Here is a 27,595-nt window from a genome sequence, read left to right on the forward strand (position 1 = left end):
CATTCCTTACTAGTTTTCTTGACGAATTTTTCTACAAGACACATTTTTGCTCCAACTTCTGGGCACTGTTCTCTCCAAGCCAAAAAAGTAGCTCACTGTTTAACTCGCCACATGCATGCACTACCCAGCTTGTTTAGCATGACTCACTTTTCCAGAATGGCCTCAAGTCCAAGCTTCACACACCACAGACAGGATCATAAAACCTTTTACGTGGTGGTACTGCTGCTCAATGCAAAAAATATTAGATCTCAAAAAAAGCCATAATCAAGAACAGTATGCACAAATTTGGAGGGATGCTGCATTGTAGTTAAATAATTAAAAAGTGGATTACAGATCCAGTCAAATCTGAGTATTTTTAGAAGTGTTTATGACACAGGCCTAGTAAATCACATTATCCATGAAAGGCAGAAGGCTGATGCTCAGGAATAAGGCAAAACAAACCAGCTACATCTCAACTGATCTCAGGTCATGTTACTTCAGATGAAGAATACCTCTCAAACACCCTGATAACAGTATCAGCCAGCAGCTAAGCAAAGTTTACTAGCTCCTGATGGCTCAGGTGTGGGAAAACAGTGCTGAAGTTTGGGATCCTTGTCTGTTTTGCTTCTTTCCATTTTGCTTTCCAGCTGGCAGCGAAGCCACGTAGGATCACAAACTCCCAAGTGCTGGCAGTAGTGTTTCACAGATCACTACTCCAGGCCAGTGCACTAGCAAAAGATAGCAAAATCACACAGAACAGAGAGGCTAAAAAAGCAAAGTGGCAAGCCACATTTCTCCCCTCAGCAAGGAATGCTGCCACAGAGAAGCACTGACAATTTGCAATTTGTTTTTAAGTAGTTTCTCTGCCATACTGACCTAGGTCAGTATTATTAGGACCTAAAGATTCCTAATTTAGAGTATAAATTTTAACATGTAATTGAAAGGATTTATCCTGTCATTATTTACCTCAAATATTTTTTTAATCATTTCAAAACCAAGATCTTCAAAGAACTCATGTAATATTTCAATTGTTTAAATCTCAGGATGCAACTTGAAAATTATTTTCCCACAATAAAAGCAGTTTATGCAGCACACACTGCCCTACTAGTTCCCATCCTCAAAAAAAATCCCCTCCACCATATCTTGTGCAAGTGTTATGTGGTCATTGCTACCTGTATCCCCACCAGTTCATCTCAACTCCAACAACAGCAACTGCTCCAGTTTGGAAGGCAGTCCTGGGAATGTGAAAGCTCAAACAAGAGCCTCCCACTAAAGCAAAAGAAGTCCTACTGAAGTGCACCAGTGGAGCTCAGAAGTGCACACAGCTGGGACAGCGTCACAGCAACTGACACAGCTTAGAGCAGCAAATTCCAGTCACATACTACCTACCTGGTGGGTTTGTTTTAAAACCACAGTGGTGGTCAAATGGTAGTGCAGAACTGCCCAGGAAGGCCATGGAATATCATCCTTGGAGGTGCTCAGAACTGATCTGGACAAGATTCTGGGCAGTGCTGTAGCTGACCCTGCTCTGAGAATGGGGCTAGACTAGGTGATCTCCAGAGCTCTGTTGAACTCTAGATTATCTGACCTCAATGTTCCGCAATTATTCTATAAATCAGATTTGGTGAGAATTGCCTTGAGCGCAGACTTGGACTAGCTGATCCCTAGAGTCCCTCCCAACCCTAATTAACCCAACTCTAATTGTGTGATTCTATGTAAGTCGCATTTCCAGCACATTTCTGAAGCCAAATCAAAACATCCTACTGCAGACACAACCTCCATCTCTACTCTTATACACAGCTTGGCTTCAGTGTTTTATCACTCATAAAGAACATCAGCTGGAGTTATTCCAGTTTGGCTTTTCCCTTAGGGAAGGAGAAGAGCACAGTATCAGTATCAAAGAAAGCAAAATAATACTGAATTAGCTTTATATAAGAAGCCTAAATAAATCATCTCTATCTATGGCTTATTTAAAAAGTACAAAGACAAAATGCACACAAGTAAAAGATATGTCCACCAAGAAGTAACCAACATGAATGCAGACATCAGAGCAACAATCAAAGCATTCAAGCATTTCACCTGAAGATAGAATGCCTCTCATCTTGTTTTTAATCAAGAGAATCATAATCCAGTTACCAAGCACTGCACCATATAAATTTTAGATCATTATACTCTGAAGATCTGTCAACTAAAAGCCTCAGGACAGGTATCAGTATCCCACTAAGACAGAGGTGGGCTGATTTTCCAAGATCAGAGCTTGCAAGTAGGAATAAATGTTTAAGAGGCTTGCATTACAATTCCAGTTACAGGTGCACAATAACAGCCTTGACATCTTCCATTGTGACAATAAAAGAGTAGCCTACACAGGTTAATTTCTCTTTAAAATTTGGGGGGGGGGGGTGTTGCTTGTTTTGTTTTTGCTTTTTACAGTCAACATAGCCACAGCAAAACTACACAATCTATAGTTAATTTACTAAATTCTCCTAAAATTAACAGTTGAAATGCAGGTCTTCTGAACATGTGCACACACACTACATTTTGCCTCATGGAAGCAGCTGACAACTATTTTTGTAGTAACAGGATTAGCAGGGTGGGCTTGTGTTTCCCTGGTATTTCACCCCTTGAATCTCAGTCTGAAGAAATATGTTACTGGGCAGTTAGGCTTTCACCCCTGCCCTGCTTGTGGGTACAGAATTTCTTCCTCTGAATCTCAACCAACCACTCTAAGTAGGAAATTTCAGGAAAAGTGTCCTTCCCTACCCTGAACAACCACACACCCAGATGGCATCTTCCCACCTTCAACTTGGGCAACTGTCAGTTAAGAAGATTCAATTTTAGCAGTCACACGGCTACTAGAGCATCTTCAGAACACAGTACAACTCTGAGCTCACATTAACTTCACACATCCAAAGAAAGCAAGTCTCAAATCAAGGATACAGAAAGACAGAAGTTCAAAAAGGAAGAGAGGGTAAACAATGTTAAGTCTTCCAGATCCTTGAAAAAGAGTAACTTCTAGTGTTAGAAGTTGTTAGTGACTTTGGAGTAAGGACACAATGGTAAGAAATAGTTTGGTTTAAAAAGCACAATACAGGGAACACAGCAGGGTTCTGTTTTACTTTCAAATGCAGTGCTTGTGCATTGAGAGGGGAAGAGAAACAAGTCCAGGAAGTCACTGGGAGAGAAGAGAATGAGAACTAGAGCAGCCATAACCCCCTGGCAGGAGATAGACATGAGACTTGTACTGGGAGGACAAGGTAACAAACACCATCACAGCATTCAAAAGGCTTATTCAGCTATCAGCAAGGTAAACATTCCTAAACCTTCCTATCAGGCAAGTATGGAAAGCAGAAAACACCTCATTTTTCCTCAGCAAAAAGGACTGTCCCCATTCTATCAACACCTAGCTTCCATATTACTTCACCATGAAATGGACTTTCCTATTTTTTTTTGAAAACACTTCTTCAAGGCGAGTATCTGTTTAAGCAGACAATCTACCACACTTTGAGAGATAGTTGTGAAGTGTCAGTCTCTCCTTGCTTACTTATACGGCACATCAGTCTGTTCCAGGATTTTCCTGCTGAAAAAACTCTTTCTAAAGCTAACACATTAATAATTAGTAGGTGTTACAGAAAAAAAAAATAGCATGCTACAATTGTCCCTGCATCCAATCTCAAAACTGAGTAACATAGCTCTGACAGAACTCAAAACCAGGTAACAAGCTGAAGCTGCAGAAAGAAAGAAACATTAAGATGTATTAGTCAGTAAAACCAGTATTTAAATTCTGAACATACAGTGCAGAAGAAGAGGTGGAGGAAAAATTCCTTTGCTGTTTTTAAGCTAAGTTGTTCTATTGCATTCAGCAGCCCACAGACCTGCAGACGAGCTCACACATCTCAAGGAGCATCTTCCTACAGCTCAATCAACATCTTCATTTTTATCAGCCCTTTACACCCCTTTTGTTTAGTGCCTATGTAATATAAATTAAACTTATCCACTGCTACTATGAAAAATCAAAGTGATTGTGAAGGTTCAGTTTCCAAAGAGTGGTGCAAAGGGGTGAACAGGGGCCTAAGAAAAGGCAATTCATTGTGTGAAGCAAGTGAAGAGTTATCCTACAACACAGCCCAGGCTGTGCACAGCAGCCAGGGGATGTGGAGCAAAGCTGCTGTCAGACAGAGTACCCTGGAGAACATCGAGTGTCTCCTTAGAACAGCACCTTGAGGCCACTACTCTGCAACACAAAGGGTTAAGGAGCAGCAACAGCCCAAAGCTTGAGGCTGCTTTCATTCTCAGCACAGAGGATCTCCTTTATTCAGAAAGCTACCCTGAACTGAAACAAGGAATCAGCCTGGCACTGATGATGGCTTTCCTGGGATGGAAAAGGACCAGCCAAGAGGAGAAGCTAGCACAATAAAACTTTCTCAGGTGGGTTATTCATTGACTATGAATGTAGAAACACTGCTCATACACCAACATACCTGCACACTTTGATAACCCTCTCTGCTGCTTTCATGGGTAACACAATTGCTCATTCACAGCCAGTCAGAGTGGGATTTTTTTTTCTCTTAATTCTGGCTATGCTATTAGATATTTGCAAAATATGGCATTTCAGATATGGTTTCATTTCAGAGGGCAAAAGAAACCTCATTTTACCAAAGACTTAAAAGCATGTTTTATAGAAAACACATCTTTTTCTTACTTCAAATTCATTAATATTTTCCTTTTTTTTTTAAAGTCATCTATTCCCTTCTCTTGAGGAGCCAAGACCACTAACAAGCACAAGAGAATATAACAGAAGCTCCAGAAGATCCAGCAAGCAGGAAGAACCAGTAAGACACGTCCATGCTTCTTCCCCTTTCCTTAAAAGGACACACAGCAGCAACAGGGGTGACCCTGCCACCCAAAACATCTTTGTATTTCAATCATAACTCCTCATCTTCTCAAAGAGCAGCAATGAAACCAGCTCCATGGGGGAGCCAAGACTGGACAACAGGCACCAAAAGCAGCCCTGAGATACTGCCCAGCACCATCAGCTGCCCTCTCCCAATCCTCCTCTTTGACTTACTACTGGCAGCAGTCCCACCTGCCTTTCACTGTGCCAGTGGTTCACAACCAGACCTCTTCAGAAAAGCTGGATACAAAGCACTATATACTAACTTAAGAAAAGCACATTTTAAAAAAACACCATGTTCTTGTTTTTTGGGGGTTGGATTTTCTCTTTTATAGACTGCATCCCTACCCCACTCCAAATAGCTGAATTCCTATGAACCGCAGGCTGAAGAATTACCCCAGACATTTCTCACTCCCTGAGTCAGGAGCCAGCCCAGCCTCCTTCCCTCTCCTCATGAAGGGAGGGCAGAAGAGACATTGGCTACAGTCACTGGGAAAAAATGACAGAGTAATTACCGGACAAGAAGCTTTCAAACTGACCTCTGCAGGTATTCAGATTTACATAACCATCACATCAGTTCCCATCCCACCCTAGAGACATTCAGCTAGGATTTCTTTATTTCCTGTTTGCACATCAAAGTAGAGGAATGAAACAAGGGAATTCACTAACACACTCAGGAGCAATAATTGTGGATCAGATTAGAACTTCCTAGCAGCAAGTTGCCTTATGCATACCATGCAAAACAGCATACTTCAAAAGCAAGTCCTCTCATGAAAATCCATTTGGTAGACTCACAATTATTTCTGCCATTGTGGATGAACTAACACTGAATTTTACATAAAACCCAGTATATAAATCCAGAAAGCTTAAATCACCTAAAATTACAATCCTTCCTATCAAATAGCTTCAAAGCCTGCCTTTTGCAGTTCCAACTTGACCTTCTACTTCCCAAATTCAGTTTTAAGGTGACAAAAAGACCAACTAGACCTAAAAACACAGTCCCTTCAAAGGGGAAAAAAGAGCCACACCCAGAAAGCCAAAGGTTAACCGTAAAAATGGTCACAAAGCTACTTTTGTATTTACAGCATGTATTTAAAAATACATGCATTTCAGTGGAACAAACTGCCTCATCAACAGCTTTAATCACATGACACTAACTCCCATTCCCACAACTTCATGTGTATCAATGATACAAGATTATATTCTTGACCAAAACTGCATCACATCCATTCATCACCACTCTGGAATGCACATTCCAAGTATGTAAGAAAACTATGAGGGCAGAAAGGATCAAAGCTATTTTAAAATATGCACTGGGCTTCTACAGAATTGCATTTTCTAGCTACCTCAAACCATATTTTAAAATGGAGTTGGCAAACCCAAAGCTCTTAAACAAGAGCAGATTCCTCTTTTTTAAAGTTATTCTCATTATATTTCACACTAAAAACTGCAAAAAAGAAAATCTGCAGAACCATAACCTGACACTCCAGTTTGCAACCTGAAAACACATTCAAGTTTACACAGCCTTCACCTCACCCCTGGATTGCCCCAGCATTCCTTGTGCTACAGAAAGCAGCCCTACTGAACTTGAACATTCTGAATGCAATAAATTCTAAGAAACTAACAAAAAGGTTACAGACCAGGGGAAATAACAGTGTAAATGTTTAAGTCTTGCCCCATCTGTTACCTTAGGTGTCACATTCTAGAGCAAGTTAAGACTTCAATTGACAAAAGAGAACAAATTCACCTCAAGAGTGAAAAAGTTCAAAAAGAAGCAAGGAAAAAGGGTAACAAAAATCCCACTGTATTTTCCCCTCTGCAAATATTTGTTCACATCACTGTGCATTAACTCCAATCTGTTCCACAAAAAAAAAAAAAAGAAAAAAAAAGAAAAAAGGAAATCAATGGCAGACTGGCTTCCACATTCTTGCCCAATGTGAGTCAGCACCTTGACTCTTGAGGGAAGGTGCACATAAAACAATGTCATTTAATTTCACAGCTAAACAAATTCTTTCAAGAGCAGAACTTCACTTGTACCACACTGCTGCCCTTGGATGTTACCAGCAGCACCTCAATCATCAGGTGTATATTGCCATCTGCAAGTAAACGATGCAAAAGGCAAATTTTGTGACAACGTGGGCCTCAGATAAATCAGCAACGTCTTTTAAGGAACTAAGTTATTACAAGGCAATACAGGAAAAAACTGAAATACTTAAAAGCTCTTTTCGCATTCCACCTCTGCCTTACATCTTTCAACTACACACTGAACTAAGGATTTTAGCTGCCCAGTCGTGACAAATTGAACGCACCAAGGTCCCAGGAGCAGGTACCAATTATCAGTTTGCACGCATTTATCAGACTGGTAACATTTTCCTTGACAGTGCATTGTCAGCTTAGGAGTCAGCGCTGTTTACCCTCAGAAGATCAAAGACAACACGTGCTTTACCGTAACAATATTGCAGATTATTGACGCACATACTAAACAGACCTAAAGATTGAGACCAGTGGCAGTGACACTTCACAGAAGTGAAAAGCTTCTGCTCCTCTCCCCAAACTGGAGGGAAGGGTAACATTAGTAAAGCATTAGGTATAGAACAGATTAACATCATTATTTCAAATAACCTACAGCCCCACATACATACATAGAACACATGATGGCATCTGTACAAGAAAAAGCAAACATCAGTACCACTTTGAAATAATTTTCAGTATTTTTAGGATACAATACAAGCATCTTTTCAGTTTGGATTTTCTTTTGCTACTGGGTACATGCTTGTTATGCTATGAAATCTGAGCTTCTCATGTAAGCAAGTGATAAGCACCAAAACACAGAGAATTTTAGTATCTAAGCTTGCACATGGAACTCAGCCTAAACAAGGCTAAAAGAATGGTAAACTTAATTGTAAAGCATTTTTACTTCTTAGGGGGTTCACACTTTACATTTTTTCCATAATACATTTTAGAAGCTCTTTTCCCTACCACAAAAAAAAATTAGTCTACTCCAGTGCAAGTTAAAAGAACACTTAGCCTAAACCATTTACAACAGTCCACAAAAAAACATCATCCAACACCACCAAAAGTAATGCTCTTATTTAAATGCATGTCTGTTACTTTTATAGACTTGTTTTCAATATTGAGAAGAGGAGGAAAAAAAGCTGCACACTCTACAAAGCACTCACCAACAAAATAAAAAATTGATGTATCAGAGAAAGCTACAAATAAACCCCAATAAAGACTGGCAGAAGTTTGACAGCCATCTTGTATGTCTGACAATGAAAATCCAGACACACCAGCACTGTGATACCAAAAGCAGGTTGAATATAAGGAGAATGTCATGGCATTTTTAGAATTGCCTTTAAAGATAAACTACTGGTGGTCTCCTGTCTGTACAAGCCTGAAGAACTACCTTGACTCACAACCCTAAGACCCTAATACAGAGACACATCACAAATGATTTTCTACGGCACTCAGTTTGGTACCTTGAAATGGAAACAGAAAAATGAATTATGTTCAAGTACGTTGTTCTGATTCTGCACAGATAACACACACCAAGTGAAGAATCCCAAACTAATCACTACACCAAGACATGTCCACACTGTAATAGTGGATGTCATGGCTTCAATTCAACTTTGAAATAAATCAACTACGCAGTAACTCAAGCAGAGGCAGACCTATGAGAAGCCGCTCTTTCCCTCAGTCATCATCATTTCATCAAGATTAATCCTTGATTGCAAGCCAAGCTAGGGTGAAGATGAGAAGCACGCAGAGTATTCCAGAAGAGGAACTCTGAACACAACAACTAAAAATAAAAGTCTATACATAATTACTGAGAGATGCTACCCATCAAATCCACCTCTTAGCAAGTATTTCCCATCTGTGCTTAATGGGCAGATGTCTTTTTCATTAACTCAGCACATTTTTTGAAATGGAAAAGTATGAATGACATTCTAGCTGTTTATCCAACCAGCTGGAGAAGAAACTGGGTAGGCACTTGGTTAACAGCTGAAAAGCCTGTATAATTGTGGTGAATTACCTGTTTATCCCAGAGTATAGCTTCAGTTCATTCAACTATTGCCCCAAAAAACTACCAAGTCACCTGTCACTGAGAATGAGTTATTGGGGAAAAGAGCAACTGAGTTATCTACAAACCTGCAAACTCAGCAAGCAATAGTTTTTTTTTCAAAGGAGCATTCCCCTAAATGAGTAAGAAACCAGAAGAGTTTAGCTTCAGGACACCAGACAAATCTGTTTGATGAGTCAGTTCAATGGAAAAACCTATCAAGAGACCACAGATTGCAGAGAACCATTCAATCCAGAGTATTCTTAAGAAAAAAAAATCCTAAAGACTAAACAAGCGAGGATAAAATCAGTGAAAAACTTCATCAGAAAGGTGAGACGTGAAAGAGTAGTTCCAGCCAAGATAGCTGTAGCACAATTTTATCATTAAAGTGAGAACTGAACAGCAAAACAAAACTTCCTGCCAGAATGCTTTCAAAGCGTGACTGATAATAGTCATATCTTCACAGTCATGCAACTTCTAATGAGCTGCACAAAAAAATTAAGTGCAGTGAAAATATCTAAATCTGTGCCTCTTGTATCAATGTATTGATTTAGTTGCATCTTTTCCACTCATTCTTGTAGGTTCACCTTCAGAAGTCACTTCCTCTGAAATGTAATCCTCTCAAAGATACTGTAATGTTATCAACACGTGTAAGTTATGCATCCTTTTAGCCTCACTGTGCCATTGAAATTGATCCAGATTAACACATGTTGAACTGAGCTGTGGAAAACGTTTTCTTCTATGACAGTTAAGGTGCAACTCTGAAGTACATATGAAAATATACACAAAACCCAAATATTTTTGTCCTACCAATTACCATAAGAAGTACAGAGTTCATATCAAAAAAAGGAAAACACTCACTATGTAACTACACTGTTCAGTTAGTTTCCTGCTGTAAAATCATCACTCATTCTATTCTCTTCACTGCATTGTTGTAGCAGGAAAAATACCTTACATTCTTTTACAACTTGAAACTTATGTTTTAGTGCATTGTCACAGTATAGTACGTGGTCAAAGAGCAAAGGTAATTTTAAATACACCAGTGCTGATCCTTTCACACACAACTCTACTGCTTCAAGAGATTTTAGACACAGGTTGTGCATATTTTGCAGTTACTGGAATTGCAGTAAACAGATTAATTCCTGATGTCACACTCCCCACAAACAAGGAGACAATGATGCCATGCTGTACAACAGCTCAGAATTATATCAAATGCCATACATGATACATACAGTACCAATCAGATGTTGCCTCTTTACTTCCCACCTCTCAGCAGAACAGAACAAAGATGCTTAGTTTTTGATCCAAATGCACTCTACTCTCAACAGGCTTAGAATCTGAGACAGAGACAACCAATAGAGTATATTAAATACAGACATATTCCCTGGGAACAAAGATTAAATTGTGAATTGCTAAACTTGCCTTCATAGGTAATAGGCTATTATGCTTCTTATGTAGAGTCTTGATTTAGAAGTCTACTTCTCCCAAACATCCAGCACCTTATTTTGAGAGAGAATATGGGTTCTCTGTGTTTTGTGGAAGAAATAAAAAAACAATTTATCCTTCTAATAGTCTCACCAGGCTACTGGAGTTAAAGATTTTATTCTTTTGTACTTATTTCTCCTCTTCCCATGATCTGTGCAATTCAGGCACTACCTGATCTAACTATTAATAAAACTAAATAAAAGTAAAGACAATAAACAAAAAATCAAGTCAGTTTAATTTCTATTCATGTTCTAGTCCTGTGTCTTAATACCGAAGAAGGTACTGGCATAATCACCATGTGTGATGCCCATTAAGCATCAGACACTAAAAGGAAACATATGTCAAATTCTTCTTATTCTTCACAGTAATTCAAGAGAAGACATTAGAGCTCAAACGATAGCATATATGCTAGATTGCAGTAAACGACTTTCCACCGTACTCAAAGGACCATTGTTGTTTAATCCCTGCTCTGCCCAGTCACACACACTTTCTTCTCCCTAATCCACCCACTCTTTAAAGCCGCCGCATGAACTTTTCAAGGCTGCTTGTTTGCAGCAGCTCTGAATAAACCCCACAAACCGCATCTCTCACACACGTGACTATTTTTGAAGTGAAAATTAACACAAATACAATTTAAATGGAGACAAGTCAACACTTGGGCCCGGATGACTGTCTGTGCAGTCAGCAGGGAAGAAGTGTTGTTATAGAAAACGGGGGCGAAAAGCATGGAATGAGAGCTGGCTTTGTTCACAGGCTGTAGCCTAAGTGCCTATCAGTCAGCAAAAGCATTTTTAAAACAGCTGCATCAAAGCTTTCTGCAAGTTAGTCAGCATGTGACAGGCCAGCACATTACAACAGTGCCACAGCAATCTCTGCATAATAGGAGTGCTCTGAGTGACCTGAAAGGTCAGTGTTTTCAAGCATTCCAGTAATCTGTAAATTGCCTTGGCTTATCACTTGGAAGCAACATAATTACATTGCTTGAAGGGCTAGGACAGTAAAGACAGATTTTAGGTATTATGTTTTGGTCAGCTACATACGAACCTCTACACTGTAAGCATATCCAGGAAACTTAGAATAATGTACAAATTTTGAAAAGGAACATTAAAACATCAAAGTCTGCTCTTCTGATAGAGGGGAAACTATTGACCAAGTTTTGTAACCATCTATAGTAGTTTATCAAGTAGAAATATCTTTGAAGGTTGTTTTTTATTTCTTAACAAGTGTTCCAAAACGTTTACAGATACTTCCCACAAAACTAATTTTTAAATACAGCAAGACTGCAACTACTAATAAGTAAATTAAAAGGTCCTGTCTGGAAGTTAAAAGGTGGAGCAAGCAAAATGCAATTTTCATAGTAAGGGTTTAGTTCCAGTTGAAAATCAGTACTTTCTAGCAGAGAAAAGAAAAATTACTGTTGCCAGCTATAAACGCCCCAAGCAAGGCACTGGCCATTGACTTGAACAACAGATTTTTCTAGAAACAGAAAAGCAATATTAGATCTACCAGTCCATCTACCTCACAAGATGAAAAATGCTGCCATTTAGTTGCCAACAGCCTAATCAGGCACAGTCAAAACTATTTCAACCCAGTACTTGATTGACGCATTTGTGCGGTGCCCCAAAGCACAGAACGCAGTCACCAGGCTCACCCCAGGCTCCCTGCACAGATCCGTCCTGGCAGCCCCCAGCTCCTTTCACCTTGTCCCGTGCAGCCCTTTTGCTGCACACCAACAGCACCATCTGCTTCCACTGCCAGCAACCACCAACAAACCCAGTTCTACTGCTTCACTAGAGGGGAATTCAAGCATTCACACAGGAGGGAGAAAACCCAAATACAAAGAGCAAGGCAAAAATTCTCAATTTTAATTCCATCATAAAGAAGAAAGCAAAAAGCTATGTAATATTTCTCTGACACTGCTTGCCTGTGTTTAAAGTACTTTTAAGGTACTGTGATTTATTTTTTTTTTAAATAGAGATAATAAATGCAGCCAGAAGTTCAGGCTAGCAAAACACATGCTGCAGAAACATCACATTTATGTTTAAAAGGCATCTGCTGCCTGTTTAAACTACAATGCTAGCACAGCTTCAAGTGCAGGACATAAATCTCACATTACTGTAAACCAAACTAAGTTTACAGCCAGAAAGACAATACTAGTATAACCAATAATGCAGCTGACTTAAAAAGTGCCCTCATCATGCAGGAAGGAAAAAAAAATCCAACACCACTGGTCACTCTAAAGGAGAAATTATCTCAGTAACTCTCAACCACTGGCTCCTTGCTATTCCTTACACACCTTCCCGAGAGAGAGACATTTACTGATTGCAAATAAACACAACAAGTAAGAAAACCTTTCATGTTAGCACTGGTATTCAAACAATTTAAACAACAGATCCCCTCATTTGAGGCTCGGCACTTTCCTGGGCAGTTCTAGGGTAGATTTACCATTGAACTACCAAAAATAAACAAACCACAGAGCATTGGAAAAAATAACCCCACAGAGTGATTCTACAGCACTATCTGATTCAGATGAAACATGTTCTTCATTCAAGGCACCAACATTGTTTCTGTAAACCTGTATACCTTTCTTGTACTTCCTAGCTAAATGCTCCCTGCTTCAGGAATATTAATCCAGCCTACATTTTCCATAGAGAACAAAACCCAATCAAAATGCAAGTGCATTTAGTTCTCTCATGAGATTACACTCCAGGAATTTCCATTCTTACATAGCTGGGTTATTAACAGAGAGGTTTATCCTGTATGCAATGGCCAATCACTTTCCACAACTTAATTTCAATTCTGAAGGAAACACAACTTCTTTTGTCAGAAAGCCATGCCTTTAAGCTTGGCTTTAAGATCTTAATACCCACAGAAAAAATTATTTCAGGAGTCCAAGTTTACAGGAAAAGCCAGTACCCCTGTCATCTAACACTGTGCTGAGAAACTAATTCATGTGAAGGCATTCATGGGCAAAGGGGCATTTTTCCAAATAACATGTAGGAACAATGCTGGGTCAAGCAACATAAAAAAGTTTTTAAACAACCATCCTGTGATGAGAGAGTTAACATGATCTGGCCTTCTCCCAGATTCAGTTCTGGGGAAGCCAGTCATCCAAAATGAACATGAATTACGTATTTATTACAGTCTTGGAATCTGCTCAGATAAACAATAATTGGCAGAGTTAGCCCCAGGTACTATCCTGATTCCATGCAAATTACCACTAACTAATTAACTGATATCACATTGTCAAGTAGCACCTCAAAGTTACTCCTAGGGCTTTACAGCTACAGTCATTCCAATTGTTACTTTCTATTAAAACAAATAAATGTTTAAATTATATAATTTACACCTATTATATTTTCAATGAAGCTGCAAGTATCTGTGTATATACTCTTTGTTTCATTTTTTTTCTTTTTTTACTTTTAAATATGCTTTTATACACCTTTTTGGTAGCAACATGTGCCCGGTCAGTCCTTTGTCAAAATCATGTCACCACTGCTGTAATTTAAGTAATAGAAATACCGACATCATTGTGAAATTTGAACAATCTGTCCTGTTTCATTATGCTACTGCTTCTGGTTATAATTTAAGGTTATTACTTCCTTTTAATTAACTAGAAAAATTGAGCAGCGTCTCTGCAGCCACAAGTTACTTTTTATTCATTTTTGCGTTATTGAATTCACGGTGAATATAACTAAGCCATTAATGCTGCAGCAGGAGCACCATGGCTGTCTGAAGAAAGAGACCCAAGAAGGTTTGCAGGAAAGGGCAGTGGATGTTATTTCAGCCGAACAAACTCGCCTCCCAGAGCTGCATCCAAACGCTTGACCATATGTTCTGAAGTGTATTAACAAGTCTCCAAGCACCTTGCTCATTCTATCTCCCATCTGGATACATCCTAAGAAACAGTCACCAGCCCAGAGTGTAAATAGCTGGAACAGGTCCATTTAATATTTACAAGAAAATTTTTAAGCTGGATACAGAGAAGGGGGCCATCTGTTAAAGTGATTGCTGACCCAGTGGGGCAGAGGGGAAGACACTGTTACTGGACCCCATTCAAACTAGGCAAGGAACTGCCCAAACGGTCCCAAAGGATCACAAGTTGAAAACTAATTACTGCCTTTTTAGGAGGGATGGGGGAAGATTTTAGAATTAAATTCCTAAGAAGTCAAATGTAAAAGGCAAATGTGAGGAAGACAGAAGGCTGCTCCGCAGTGCAGTCCTTACTGGGAAAAGCCTTGGGAACGACAAATCAAACAAACTGCCGACTTTTGCTCAATTTCTATTTTCAGCATATCAGTACTTTGGATACATGGGGGTGGGGAGACAAAAAGGCCATCAGAGCCATACCAAGTTCTGTTGTTGCTTCCTCTGCTGTGGGAAGTTAACCATACACCTTCTGATGAGTTATGTAGGCCAAAAAGGTCACATTTGCTCGCTTCTCCTGAGAATGGGAACTTCCCCAATGCAGCACTCCCTACTGCTGTCATCCTAGTGAATTTAGGCTGCCCTCCCCCATCACAAAAGGGAAGAACATCTGTTTATAATGGATTAGGAAACAAGAATCCTATTAGAGATTACCAAATACTCTTGAGAAAATAAATACTTTTTTAATGTACAGCCAATACTTAAATTTTTAGCACCAACAATACAGTTAATTTTTCCAAGTGTCTAAATAAATCCTGGTGTGCACACGCAGGAAAGACCTCTAAGGAACTACTGAAGATCCTACAGAGTCAGGAATAGCAAACATAAGCCAAGTGCCCCGTCCTGCACACACTGGGGCAGGTTCCCCAACCCTACAGTAGCCCATCTACATAGCCCAAAGAGTCCACAGAGCTCAGGGCTTAAGGAGCTGCCTAAGAGTACACCACAGCAGGAAAACCCCACAGATAACCAAGCAGACACCACTGTCCCTGGACAAGCCACCACACTTGTGGCCTCAGCAGCACTTGTTACTCTGCAGCCTCTATGGGATCCACACTGGACCTTAAATATTCAGCTGAACGTGTCCCTCCATTTCCTCAGATCCTTCACTCAAGCACATCACAGCCCTGAAACAAGAGCACCCCTACTATTTATGACTGTACAGCGCATATTTGAATAATCTGTCCCTAAAATAGCATAATTATAAGACAAGACAGTGTTTTCATTTCAGGGCTTTTTGGACTCAGCATAAATACACTGCACAGAATCATGGAATTCATTTTAAGACTTCCCTACGGCTGTTTGCTTAATCAGTACATTCAGTGAAGAAGTCATTAGTAATATATTTGCCGGAGAAAACACTGGGCATAGCTTGATATTAATTTCTGTTGTACTTATACCATGATAACACAGAAATATTTGTGGGGATATAAATGACAAATGCCTTTCTTAACCCATAGTAAAAACAATAAAAGCATTTGTTTCAAATACTATCCCTTAACTCAAACTGACACCTAGAATTTGACAGTGATACAAACCAAATGTTGGGACTATTAATTTTGAAATGGACATGTACATGGCTTTACTCCCCCTACACTGTGACTAATCAGATTTTCCCCTGCCACTCCAGTGTGTACACAAGACATGGCCTTTCCACAAGGTATAGAGAACAGGAGACGAAAACACTGAAAGTTTATTGGCAAAAAAATGGGAGAACACTTCAGTCCTTGGTGAGAACTTCAACTTTGATACAAAGCTTTCGGATGAGCGCTTTGACCTGAGATAGACAACACTTTTGCGTAGCATTTCAAGTAATAAACCCAACATATTTAGCACAATTCAGAGCTTGAGTAGTCAACTAGTTACAGCTGTGTTTCCAACTCAGTACGTTATGCTGAGTAGTTAAAAACCAAGTATTTTCACGAGTATCCAGAAGGTTTTGACAACAATGGTACATTGCAGCGTGAACACAGACATATATTCAAGCTCAGTAGTCACTCTTGACTTCAAGCACAAATTCAAAATACTATGTTTTGAGCTTTTTTTAGCTCAAAATACAGACAGAAGCCCAGCACCTATTTTCATAGAACCTAAGCAGTAGCACAATGTGCATCTTAGAATACCTATGATGTACAGTAACCCATTTCTAGAGATTTTCCTTGACACAAAGATTAGCTAGCTGGTAACTGATAAGGTCTTACTGATCTTCCACTCTATAAAGGTGGAGCCAGTTGCCAGGCACCGTCAGATTTCAAGCTCTGTTTACATTACAGTAATCTCTACACTGCACGTTGAACCAGAAGCAAACTCCAGAACACACTTCATAACGACCTACGGAGTGTGGGGCTTGCAGCTCCTCTCACACTGCAGCCAAAGTCATAATGAAAAATGCACCTCAAGTATCATCTGGCAATTGAAATTGCTGATAGTCCTAACTGGAACAATGCATTCAAGAAAACCCAGGCCTGAAATACAAGTTACCCATAGAAATTATTTGAAAAACACCTACCAGAACATTAATATCACTATTTCCTAGGGTCCTAATACAACTTACAGAACCACTAGCAAAATTAAATGAAGTATTTTAAAGACTCTTTTTTCCATATAGGAGATAAATTCTTAGGTTAAACTGAATTCTCAGTTACCTTCCCATATATGTTTTCTATATACTTATTTTTTTTGTTGTTACAGTTGAAGAACTGTAAAGAAGAACCTAAGAAGAACTAACTTTACAGTGCCCATATGCAGACTTACACAGGAAAAATAAAATACTGCTCCAAACTTAGCTATCTCACAGACTGGATTAAAAACCCCTTTAAAAACATTTGTACATATATGGTCTACAAGAAACAAATCCATTGGTGTTTCCAAGTAGGATTTAGGGTACAATACAACCCCAATTATGAAAACCACAGCTCATTGCATCTAAAACAGAAAACCAAGGAGTCCTTGCGATCAGCATGTCTTGAACCATTAACACAGCCATGTTCTCAGCTCGTGATTCAAGGGGTAGTTAACAGATACATGCCTGGAGCCAGAAGGCCAGCTAAAATAACCAAAATGCAATTAGTCACACGACTGAGGTGAAAGACTGAAACACTCTTCGTGAATGTATTTAAAAATAGAAGGATGTTTCAAGAACTCAGGTTTTGAGCATTCAAAAAGGCTCAGGGATTCAATTAGTTCTGTCCCCACAATTACAATTTAGAAGATCTTCAGGGGGGGTTTTTTGTTTGTTTGGTTTGGGTTTTTTTACCAGTGTGGACTATACTTGAATCTCCAACTTACAGGCAGAAAGAAAGTTTACATCCCATTACAAAGACCCTGACAGTCATCCCCATAGCATCCATTAGTACAGCTCAAAAAGACAGCAAAAGAGATTAGGCCCCTTAAATTTTGCAGTAACAGCCACAACCAGATTAAACTTCCAGTCAGTTATCATTTCTCCACCATTTTCTATTGTATATTACCAACAGCTACAACAAGCATACAACACCTTAATAAAACCACATTCTTATACAGCATAGCAGGGGAAAAAGCTAAGTAATCAAAACTGAAGTGCAGTGAAACTGAAAGACTGTTGATAGTAGGGCATAACAATCAATCACAGCAGCCAAGATTATCTCATGTACAAATAAGAATTATTCAGCTAATCAAAAATAATTTTTTCTTTTTTTTTTTTTTTTTTTTTTTAGGTTTTGTCCAGTCAAGTGTGCCACAGTAACTGTGGATATGGACACAGAGCTCAAAAGTATATTAAGTAAATGTTAAGAGAAAACCATTCACCATTTAATGCTTCACAACCCCAAAAATGAGAAACCAGATACCATGTCCAAAGGGGTAACTAAAGGAAACAAGATCTGCAATGTGAACCCAGAAATCCCCCAATATTCAAGTATTTCCAAAATACTTTTTAATCTCCTTGTCTATGACTATTAAAACTACATGGAGAGCAGCCCAGGAACTAATGACTGAAATACAATTAACAATATCCACTGACTGAAAGCACCTCTGTTTGGACAACAAAACTCATATGAACTGTAGGCATCGGATTCTAGTCTCTAAAGACATTTCTGTGATCAAGATAAAAAGAAATAATTTTGATAGAAAGCTATCACAGATTAAGAATTTACTCTGACAGTCACAGGACTTACAAAAAGAGGGTTTTTTTTTCCCTGAGAAAGGGATGCTATTTTAATTACACGACTTCCCTAAATCTGAAAGCATCCCAGTGAAGTGTTAAACCCCAGTGAGACTATATTTTGCAACAACATTCTTAAATTAACATACCTTTCAGTATAATTAGTTTGGCTGATACTGTATGCATGTATGCAAGCTCCAAGGGCCAATGTGATATGACCATGAGCAGAAGGAGTTTCAAATAACTGCTATGGCAAGACACAACTTCCAATTAACACAGTCTGTACACCAGTCCACAGCCAAAACAGATACACTTTCTGTACACTTCTGCAACTTCAAATACACTTCCGTATTTAAAAATAGAAAGACACTTCAAGACAGTACACGCATGTGTGGAAGGCAATATTTGTCCGCAGCCTCACAAAATAGCTGTAATTTAAGAGAGCATTTTGAGCCAGAAATGAGAATTTTATACCCTGATTTTACAACAACAAAAAAATCTACAAAATTTAAGTTGATGCAATTTCTCACAATCTCTCACAAAGCAGAATTCTAACACACTATTCAAGACAACATTTATCTTCAACTCCTATTTGTTGTTAATATAAATGCATTTGGAAAGGGCTAAAAAGTATGTTTTATCTATCTCCATAGCTAGGTGATAGCATAAGTATGAAATATTACCTAAAACAGGTTACTCTTCCAACAACAAACATTTATTGTTGAAATGTGTTTGTCTATATGTTAAAATGTAACACAATACCTCCGGAAGCATACTTAAAACGAGGCGTGAAACTCAGTAGTAAACATTAGCTTTTAAATTTTTTAAATTCCGCTCTGGCAGCTGAGGTTGCCTCGAACACACCTCTAAAGTAAGACTCTGGAGTTGCTAAAATCGCCAGCTAGCAGTATCTTACAACTAGAGTAAGTTTGATACTTACTATCTCAAACGCCGAAGTTTTTCAGCAGTAATACAGTAAGGTGTACATTTTACTTCAGCCTGGAGAATACCACTTCTGAGTAAGTGCATACCAGCAAGTGACATCAGACCGAAACCACGCAGTTTCACTCGAAAGCAAACACCACTAAGCCGAGCTCCGGTAACACCAGCTAGCACACACGACGGGAACTCGTCGCGCTGAAGCCGGAGCAACTACTCAGGCGCCACTAGCTAAAAATCAGTTCGAAATTCAAATTCAAACTAGTTTCAAAGCAAACCTTTAATTTTACACGAAGGAGAGCGTTTTACCTGTTGAGCGTTCCTAACTCCACCTCTCACCCCGGGGCCGCTCGGCATTACTCACCGCCGCGCAGCGCCGGAGGAGGTCAGAGTACACACCCCGCAACGTGCACCTGCACCGGCAACACCTACGGATCAGGTGGAGGACCGGCACAAGTTTCTGACGGATTACTGCCGCCCCAAAGCTGTTTACCGTATGTCAGCAACAATCATCCCCGACTGATTCAGCGGCCACAGAAAAAAATCCTGCAGTACTGGACTCTCCCGGTTGAACCTTTCCTAATTGCTACCCGGCCCCAGCCTGGAACAAAAGGGCACGGCCAGCGCACCGGCGGGAGCGCGGGGGCTTCTGCCGGGGGCAGGGCCCGGCCGCCGCAGCCGTCCCGCCGCCGGGGCCCGCACGTCCAACAGGTGGGCGGCCGGGCGGGGACCGGGGCGGGGGCGGCCGGCGGGGCAGCGGCCCGGGCCAGGGGGGTGCGGGCCACCTGCGCGCCCCTCCCGGCAGGCAGCAGGGAAGCTCTGCGGGGAAGGCGGCCGGCAGGCTCCGGCCCGCCTCGCCCACCTCCTCGGTCCGCGCTAGCCCGTGCCCTCGGCAGGGGCGGGGGTAAAGCCGCGGCCACCGCGGTGCGGGCTCGGCGGGGCAATGGGAAAGCCGCGCGGGGGGTACCGCAGGATCGGAGCGGGCAGGGAACGCGGCCGCCCCGGGGCCGAGTCTTACCTTCGTGGAAGCCGCCGCGGCCCTGGCAGACATTTTGTTTCCTTCTCTCCCCCGGAGCCGGGCGAGCGTGTGCGCGCCTGCAACTCTTCAGGCCGGGGGAGAGAAACTCGGCGCCGCCGCCGCCCGCGCCTCACGCAGCCGCCCGAATAAACATCCCAGGGCGCGGGGGGGAGGAGGACGGCAGGGAAGGGGCGGGGACGGGGGAGGAGGGAGAGAGGAAGAAAGAGGAAGGGGAGCGGAGGCTCAAGTTTGATAAAAGTGCGGTCTCTCTCCCGCGGCGCCTGGCGCGCCGGGGCCGGGTTCCGCCGCCGGGGCACGGAGCGCGGGAGCGGCCGCGCTGCCCCCGGGCCCGCCCGCTCAGCGGCCGCGCCGCCCGCCCGCCTCGTGCCTCTCCCCCCGCGCAGCCACCGACATGTCCGACTGCCGGCACGGCCCATCCCGCCGCGGGGGGACTGCCCGCCCCGCCGCCGCCTGCCCCCGCTTTGCCGCAGGACCCGGACCCCTGGACGACGGCGGAGCTGCGGCGGCGGAGCGGCCGGTCTCGGCCCCGCGGGCTCCGCCGAGCGCGGCGCTGTGAGGGGCCGCCCGCGGGGCTCGCTGGCCGCCGGGCTCCCCCTGCGCCTTGGTCGGGGCGGCGGGGGCCGAGCGCGGCCGGGCCGGCGCAGCCTATGGGAGCGCGGGGGGCGTTTGAACGCGGGGAGCGGAGCAGGCCGGGACCGGCACCGGCACCGGGACCGCCCCGAGCGCCGCGGGGGCTGCGGGGCCGGGCGGCTGCGGGGGCCCAGCGGGACCCGTGGCTGCGCTCTTCGCGGCACACGGTCCTGCAGCGCTCACGGCGACGGAATTCTCGCCCCCCTGGAGCCGGCCGCAGAACTGGGATGTCGATCAGCGCGGGCTCAAACCTGCTTTTGCGTTTGCCCATTGTTTGAAGGGGCGGGACGTTAGTTTTCGAGTTCCTTAATTGTACATTTTGTTCTTGAGATAAAAGCAATAAAGACACAAAAAGAAAACAACTTGGGAGATTTGCTTTGCTTTAAGGTGGTGACTGCATAGCCGTAGCATTTCCTATAGCACCATGAACTGCTGCCTGTGGCTTTGAAAAATAAACTTTTCCCAGAATTTTAGACAAAGTGGTTTTAGTGCCTTTTACAAAGTAAGTATTTACTTAAGCACTAAGAGAAATACTGCAATTTTTTTTTTCCATTTAAAAGGAAAGGCTTTTAAAGATGTTATTTTACTTTTGGGCGTTGGATGCCCAACCCATACACGATGAAGCTGGAGTTCTGACTTTCGAGATGGCTCATGCCACAGAAAGCTGAGCACACTCCCAAATTTTGTAGGGCCAAGTCATAAGTTAACAAAGCGACTTCCGGAAGCATCACCCATTAAAGTGCTTCAAACCCCGGTGAAAAGATGGCACACTGTTTATTACCCATATCACTACGGTCCATAGTTTATGATGTTGAATAATTTAATCTTTTAGAATTAGATAAGAGCCCAAGTGGCATGACTAATCAGGTACATAAGGTTCCAGTGAAGGAAAAGTAGGTGAGAAAAATCCCAAACCGAACTGGGAGTACTTTGCACTCACTTTGCAAACATTTCATGAGATATACATGGCAGTAAAAGCCATGGTATCAGGGACAGATTTTCTTGCAGTTGTACAATTTATGTGCCACCAGCTGCTTTTGTGCTCCATGCAATCTCCAGAAGTACTGAAATTCTTTTAAAAAGGCAGTAATTCAACGATCCAAATCACTCTTCTACCAAGAAACGCCCTACCCAAAGCTACTGTATGAGTTTTACGTTTGTTCTCTTTTGAAAATAAACAAATTCATATTCCAGGAAATAGCAGAATCAAATTCCCAAGGCAGCAGTCCGAAATGGGGAAGCGCCAGCTCCTCCACCACGGCGCGGGAAGCGCGCCCCGCAGGGCCGGCAGAGCCCACCGGGAGCTCTGCGCAGCACACACCGGGACAGGCTGACAGCCCCGGGGACCTCTGTCAGCACCGTCCCCGGCCTTCTGACACCTGAACCGCCCCGGAGTGCCCGGACAGCGGGCTGCGCCCTCTCCTTGCCCGGGAGCCCGGCCGCTGCGCCGAGGGCCCGGCTCCACGGGAGCTCTCCCGTGCTGCAGCGTGGCCTCCTGCCAGAGCCCCTCCGCTGGCGCCTTCCATGAAAACACTACAGCACATGTTTCATTTGTTCACTGCTAGATGTAACTAAGCCTCCGATTATTTTTTTAAACTCTATCTACACGCACAGAAGGCGGAATGTGACGGGTTTTGTGCCCACATGCTTCACTGTCGAGTACTCAGAGGAGGCAGGAAGGAAAAGGCTGAGATCACAACAGGAAGGAGGGGGAAGATTTCAAGGTGTGGAGAAGCATGAAAAGAAACTCAGGGGAGGATGACCTGATAAACTGAAGGGTAAAATAATCCCTCTCTTTCATCTTTTTCTCCTTGAATAGTTCTGGGGAGAGTGGACAAGACCTACAGGCTGGGGAAGAGGACAGGCTGAGAGCAAAGGGTAGAGATGACCAACCAAGACGAGGCGAGGGAATGAAAGAGGACTGAAGGCATGCAAACACAGGTACAGATGGACTCCCTACAATGAGGGAGAAGGACCGTGGGAAAGAAAAACAGTTATTAAAGTGTTGGGAGAAAGATGCGGAACAAATAAAAAGGTGAAAGAAAAATATTAAGCAAAGAAAGCCAAGGTAGAGGCACCATTTTTGTATCATATGTTGGATGAGAAAATGCTATCAATGCATACAATGAATTTAACAAGGAAGGGGTCCATTTAACAAGGAAGGACTTCTGCTAGGGGTTTAACACAGCTGGATATGTGTAACTCTTTTGATCCACAGAGACTAAGGAGATAGATTCCTTCCTTCCTTCCTTCCTTCCTTCCTTCCTTCCTTCCTTCCTTCCTTCCTTCCTTCCTTCCTTCCTTCCTTAATTCCTTCCTTCCTTCCTTCCTTCCTTCCTTCCTTCCTTCCTTCCTTCCTTCCTTCCTTCCTTCCTTCCTTCCTTCCTTCCTTCCTTCCTTCCTTCCTTCCGCTGCTTCCGCCACTTCCTTCCGCTCCTTCCTTCCTTCTGCCACTTCCTTCCTTCCTTTTTTTATTATTTCTTCCTTCCCTCCCTCCACCATCTTCTTTCTATTTCCATCCAACAGCTATTTAAATCTTAATCTCTACTCTTGATACAAGTTAGAGGAGCCAGAAACATCATCTTATTCTATTAGTATTGGTGGTAAAATGCATATATTTTTCAGTAGATACAAATTCTTTTCAATGAATGGTTTTGCTTGTTTTTATACGAAGCAAAAGCAGAATCATGTTGCCGTCCTTTGAAATTCTTCCTTCAGGAGGATTTTTGCATCTCTTCATTAACAAATTGCTCACAAACAAATCTACCATCAACAGTGCTGAAAATGCCAAATCAAATGTTGGCCAAGTCAACATAGAATTATTGTCTTAAGTGCAAATAACTTTGAATTTTACAGTTCTATTTAAGTGGACTTGAGTGGATTTTTAAATTTTAAAATAAGTATTACAAAAATAATGTCTGAAAGACCAAGTTATATATTGTTAAGACTTTTAGGATTCCATTGTATTCATGTGCTTCCTTTAAAAATCTTTAATGAAACAGCAGATGTTTATATATTTATATACACATATTGATATATAGCAAGAGAGATGTATGTGTTGGTGTTTAGGTATATATATGTATGCCTTATATATTCAATACATTCAGTCAGATACAGTTATATAGCAAGTCCCATCTGTTAGCTAAGGGATCAGAATTTTAAAGCATATTTCTGATTCTACCCATATAAAACAGGAAAAAAGGATGATCCTGAAAAAAAAAGGATGATCCTGAAAAAAAAGGATGATCCTGAAAACAGGATCATCTTTAACCCCTATCTTTAGACAGAAAATTGTCTTAGACGTCAAGGACTGAAGAAAAGCAAGCACTTTGCTCATCCTTTAGATAACTGCTACTGGGAGATGCCTAAAAAAAGTACTATTATATTTTCTTGGTAGGAAACCTAAAAATAAAACTATTATTTAATAAGTTCAAACCATAACCCCACATTGGTTCAAAGGACGCAGAAGGACGGTCAGATGTGTGAATCCTTCTTTCTGAGGGCATGGGTATCTGTTACACCACAAGAACAGGAAGTCTATTCTCTACTTTGTGTTGACTTAACTTTTTAAGAAATATTTTGACCACTTAAAGATGGGGAAGAAGGAAACTGCAGAACCGCAGCCACTACAGAGACAACTTCCTGTGGGTTTTGTGGTGTGTGCGGCTCAGAAAAAGAACAATTCATATAAGATCTCTCAGAGATAGCAGACAGTTCTGCTGCCCTGTGAGGCAGTCTTGGGATGCTTAGCTATAAATAGGCCAATATATTATCAGTTATGTCATGCAGTTTAGTTGGTATTGTACATTCTGTATTTGTAGTTGACACATGATTTCAGCACTTCAAGAACAAAAAAAAGGGGAAGAGAAAATTAGAGTTCACCATATAAACCACAAGAGAAGAAAGTATCTGTTTCTACCTCAAGATGTAAAAAAAGTGGTTTACAGAAAGCTGTGAGAAATCCATGTCCTTAAAATTACACAGAACTTCAGTGTCTTGATGAATCAAGTCCCTAAGGAAAAAATTAATATAGTGATGATGCCTAGTAATGATTCTTATCTTCCTCCCACTTCCACACAGTTAAAGCTTTGTTCCTATACCTACTGACTCTTTTAAAGAGCTGTATATCACTGCAGTGCCTCTTCTGAAAACACTGCAGACAATTGCTCAATATTCCAGTAATTCACTGCCTCTCACATACTGGAACTGTTAGACAAAATCCCAAAATCTGTACTTCACCTCTCATTAAGAGGTTAAAGCACATACCTCAAGTACACTCCAGAGGCTGGGTCCGCTCAGAATGGGAATAAACCCAACGTGTTCATACAGGTGGCCTGTCTTAACTCCTGTTGTTTAAACTCATTGTTATTTCCTTTTTAACACCTTAAAAATAGTACCATGTTTAATACAGTGCAAGGACATTATTTTTCTGTTCAGCCTGAATATCACTTCAACTTGTAAGCAAATGGGAAATGTACAAATAGAAATAAAAGTAGGTTGCAGAGGCAATGCATCATTATTTTCAGTCTTAAAATACTTAAAGAATGTATCACTGTAGAGCTGAAATCTAGTCTCTTTGGTTATCATTTTGGGATATCCTTATAAAAAGAAACTCATCTCCATGGTTTGGACCAGGTCTTGGAGAAACTTTGTCATCTGTGTAATTGTGTAGTGACAATATATGAGACTACTATTGAAGGAAACATTATCTGTGAGTTTTAGTTGTGCTTCATGGCAGCAGAGCTAATTTATTACAGAAATTCATTACAGAAATGTTATGTAACTATTCTACTTCCCATCTCAGACATTTTATGAACGGGACTGTAAACTTCAATGCACTGCAGCTGATCAAGGCTGATTTTACAAAATGCTTCACTGTTAAGCAGCCACTGGATGTCAAAATGTCAGATATTCAGAACTGTTCTATTTTCTCCAGGTTTATTTGGTAGAAAGGGGGCTGTTAAAATAATCAAAGACAGCTGTGAGACTTCAGCAGGCACAAATTCAGTGCTGATGTGATTGCAGCCCCCGAAACAGTCACGCTGCAGACAGCACCACACATGCTCCACTGATCTAGAATTCTTATTTATCATACTTAGCTTTTAGAAAGCATGACTAGCAGTTCATCCTAAAAAGTGCTTGCCCAGACAACAAGCAATATGCACCAAAGATTAACTGCACAGGCAACTTGAGAAAGTAAAAGTGAAAATTGAAGGCACACAGGCTTTGTTACTTACAAACACCGAGTGATTTGTAAAGGCAGTCCATGGTCAGCTTAACAAAATTGATTCATTTTTTAATTACCTTTCTGGCAAACAACTCTGTAGTCAAACCCAGAAATTTTCCAGGAACCCTTGCAGAAGATACAAATGACAAAACTGTTCTCTGAAACCCAAATAGAATCACCGCTATAAGGAGGATGGAAGATGGGGAGGACAGGAGGTTGCAGAGGTGGGGTTTTCTAAGCCAGATAGTTTTAAATGGTGAGATCACTTCTACAGTTTCTTGAGCACAAATATCAGACTTGCAATGAGTACTACAGGAAATTATCATGACTCAATCTTGTTAATGAGAAGGGCATGCATACAGAAAATGAAAATATGTACTGAAAATTGTTACATTCAACACAAAAATACATACTGAATATTGTTACACTGGTAAAAGTGTTTGTAGACAATGATGCAAAAGTGTGAGCTCATCTGCTTCTTAATTCTTCATACCAAAAAGACCTTATTGCATAATTGCAAAAAATGTAGAAACTTAGATTACTGAACTTTATAACCTATCATCTATTTTTATTGCCACTCAGCTTTCGTCTTTTAGAATCTCAAATTTAGTTTTATGCTCTTGCCTTTTCTATTACAACTGCTACAAGACTCCATCTATTCTTTTAAAATTTACATGAACAAATCCATCAAGTCAAGGAACTAACACTGTGCTTAAAAGTAGGAACACCAGATTACACTCAGTTAATTCCAGTGTAATCTTTACCTTAGTTGGTAGCTCTGTCCCAGTAGCACCTGCTTTACAAGAGCAACTTCAGTAAGGTTTAGAGGAGGTAAGTAAGGTGAGTAAGCTCCTGATGGTCACACCCATAGGGTTATGAACCCTTTCCATCTTGGTATTTGCTTTTGTTTCTACCTCCAAATAATAAAAACTATGTGTGTGTATATATATATATATATATATATATATATATATAAAACTTAGAAAAGATCACTGTTTGTGTCACTGGAAGAAACTCAAGTTACCTTGTTTGTAACCCCTAAATATATAGTTCCTTAACTATGTATTATTGGGTTATTATATTATACAGGAGTGTCACCACTGGTCTGAGATAGTTTTTTCGGGCTCCCTTGCAAAATCATTATAATTCTAAAATATATAAGCCTGAGACATGAGTGCATAAAATATTCTTTTTGTTTAAAACACTACAGCAGAACATAGTTTTATGAGTTTTAACTCCATATTTTAATAATTCAGACTACACCCTCAAGGGATCTT

General features: G+C 41.2%; 1 protein-coding gene across 9 annotated transcripts in view; it reads right to left on the reverse strand.

Moving 5' to 3' along the window:
* The window catches only part of TJP1 (tight junction protein 1), a 186,590-nt gene that overhangs the window by 48,173 nt on the left and 110,822 nt on the right, over window positions 1-27,595 (reverse strand). Inside the window, exon 1 of one of the 9 annotated variants that reach the window (XM_038146693.1) lies at window positions 20,441-20,624. The exons of the other annotated variants lie outside the window; for them this stretch is intronic. Coding sequence (XP_038002621.1) covers window positions 20,441-20,473 — 33 coding nt within the window. The 5' untranslated portion in view covers window positions 20,474-20,624. Of the gene's footprint in view, window positions 1-20,440; window positions 20,625-27,595 lie in introns of those variants that run through there. 9 annotated transcript variants of the gene reach the window in all.

The sequence above is a fragment of the Motacilla alba genome, chromosome 10 (assembly GCF_015832195.1).
Source record: "Motacilla alba alba isolate MOTALB_02 chromosome 10, Motacilla_alba_V1.0_pri, whole genome shotgun sequence".
In the NCBI taxonomy this organism is placed as follows: Eukaryota; Metazoa; Chordata; class Aves; order Passeriformes; family Motacillidae; genus Motacilla; species Motacilla alba.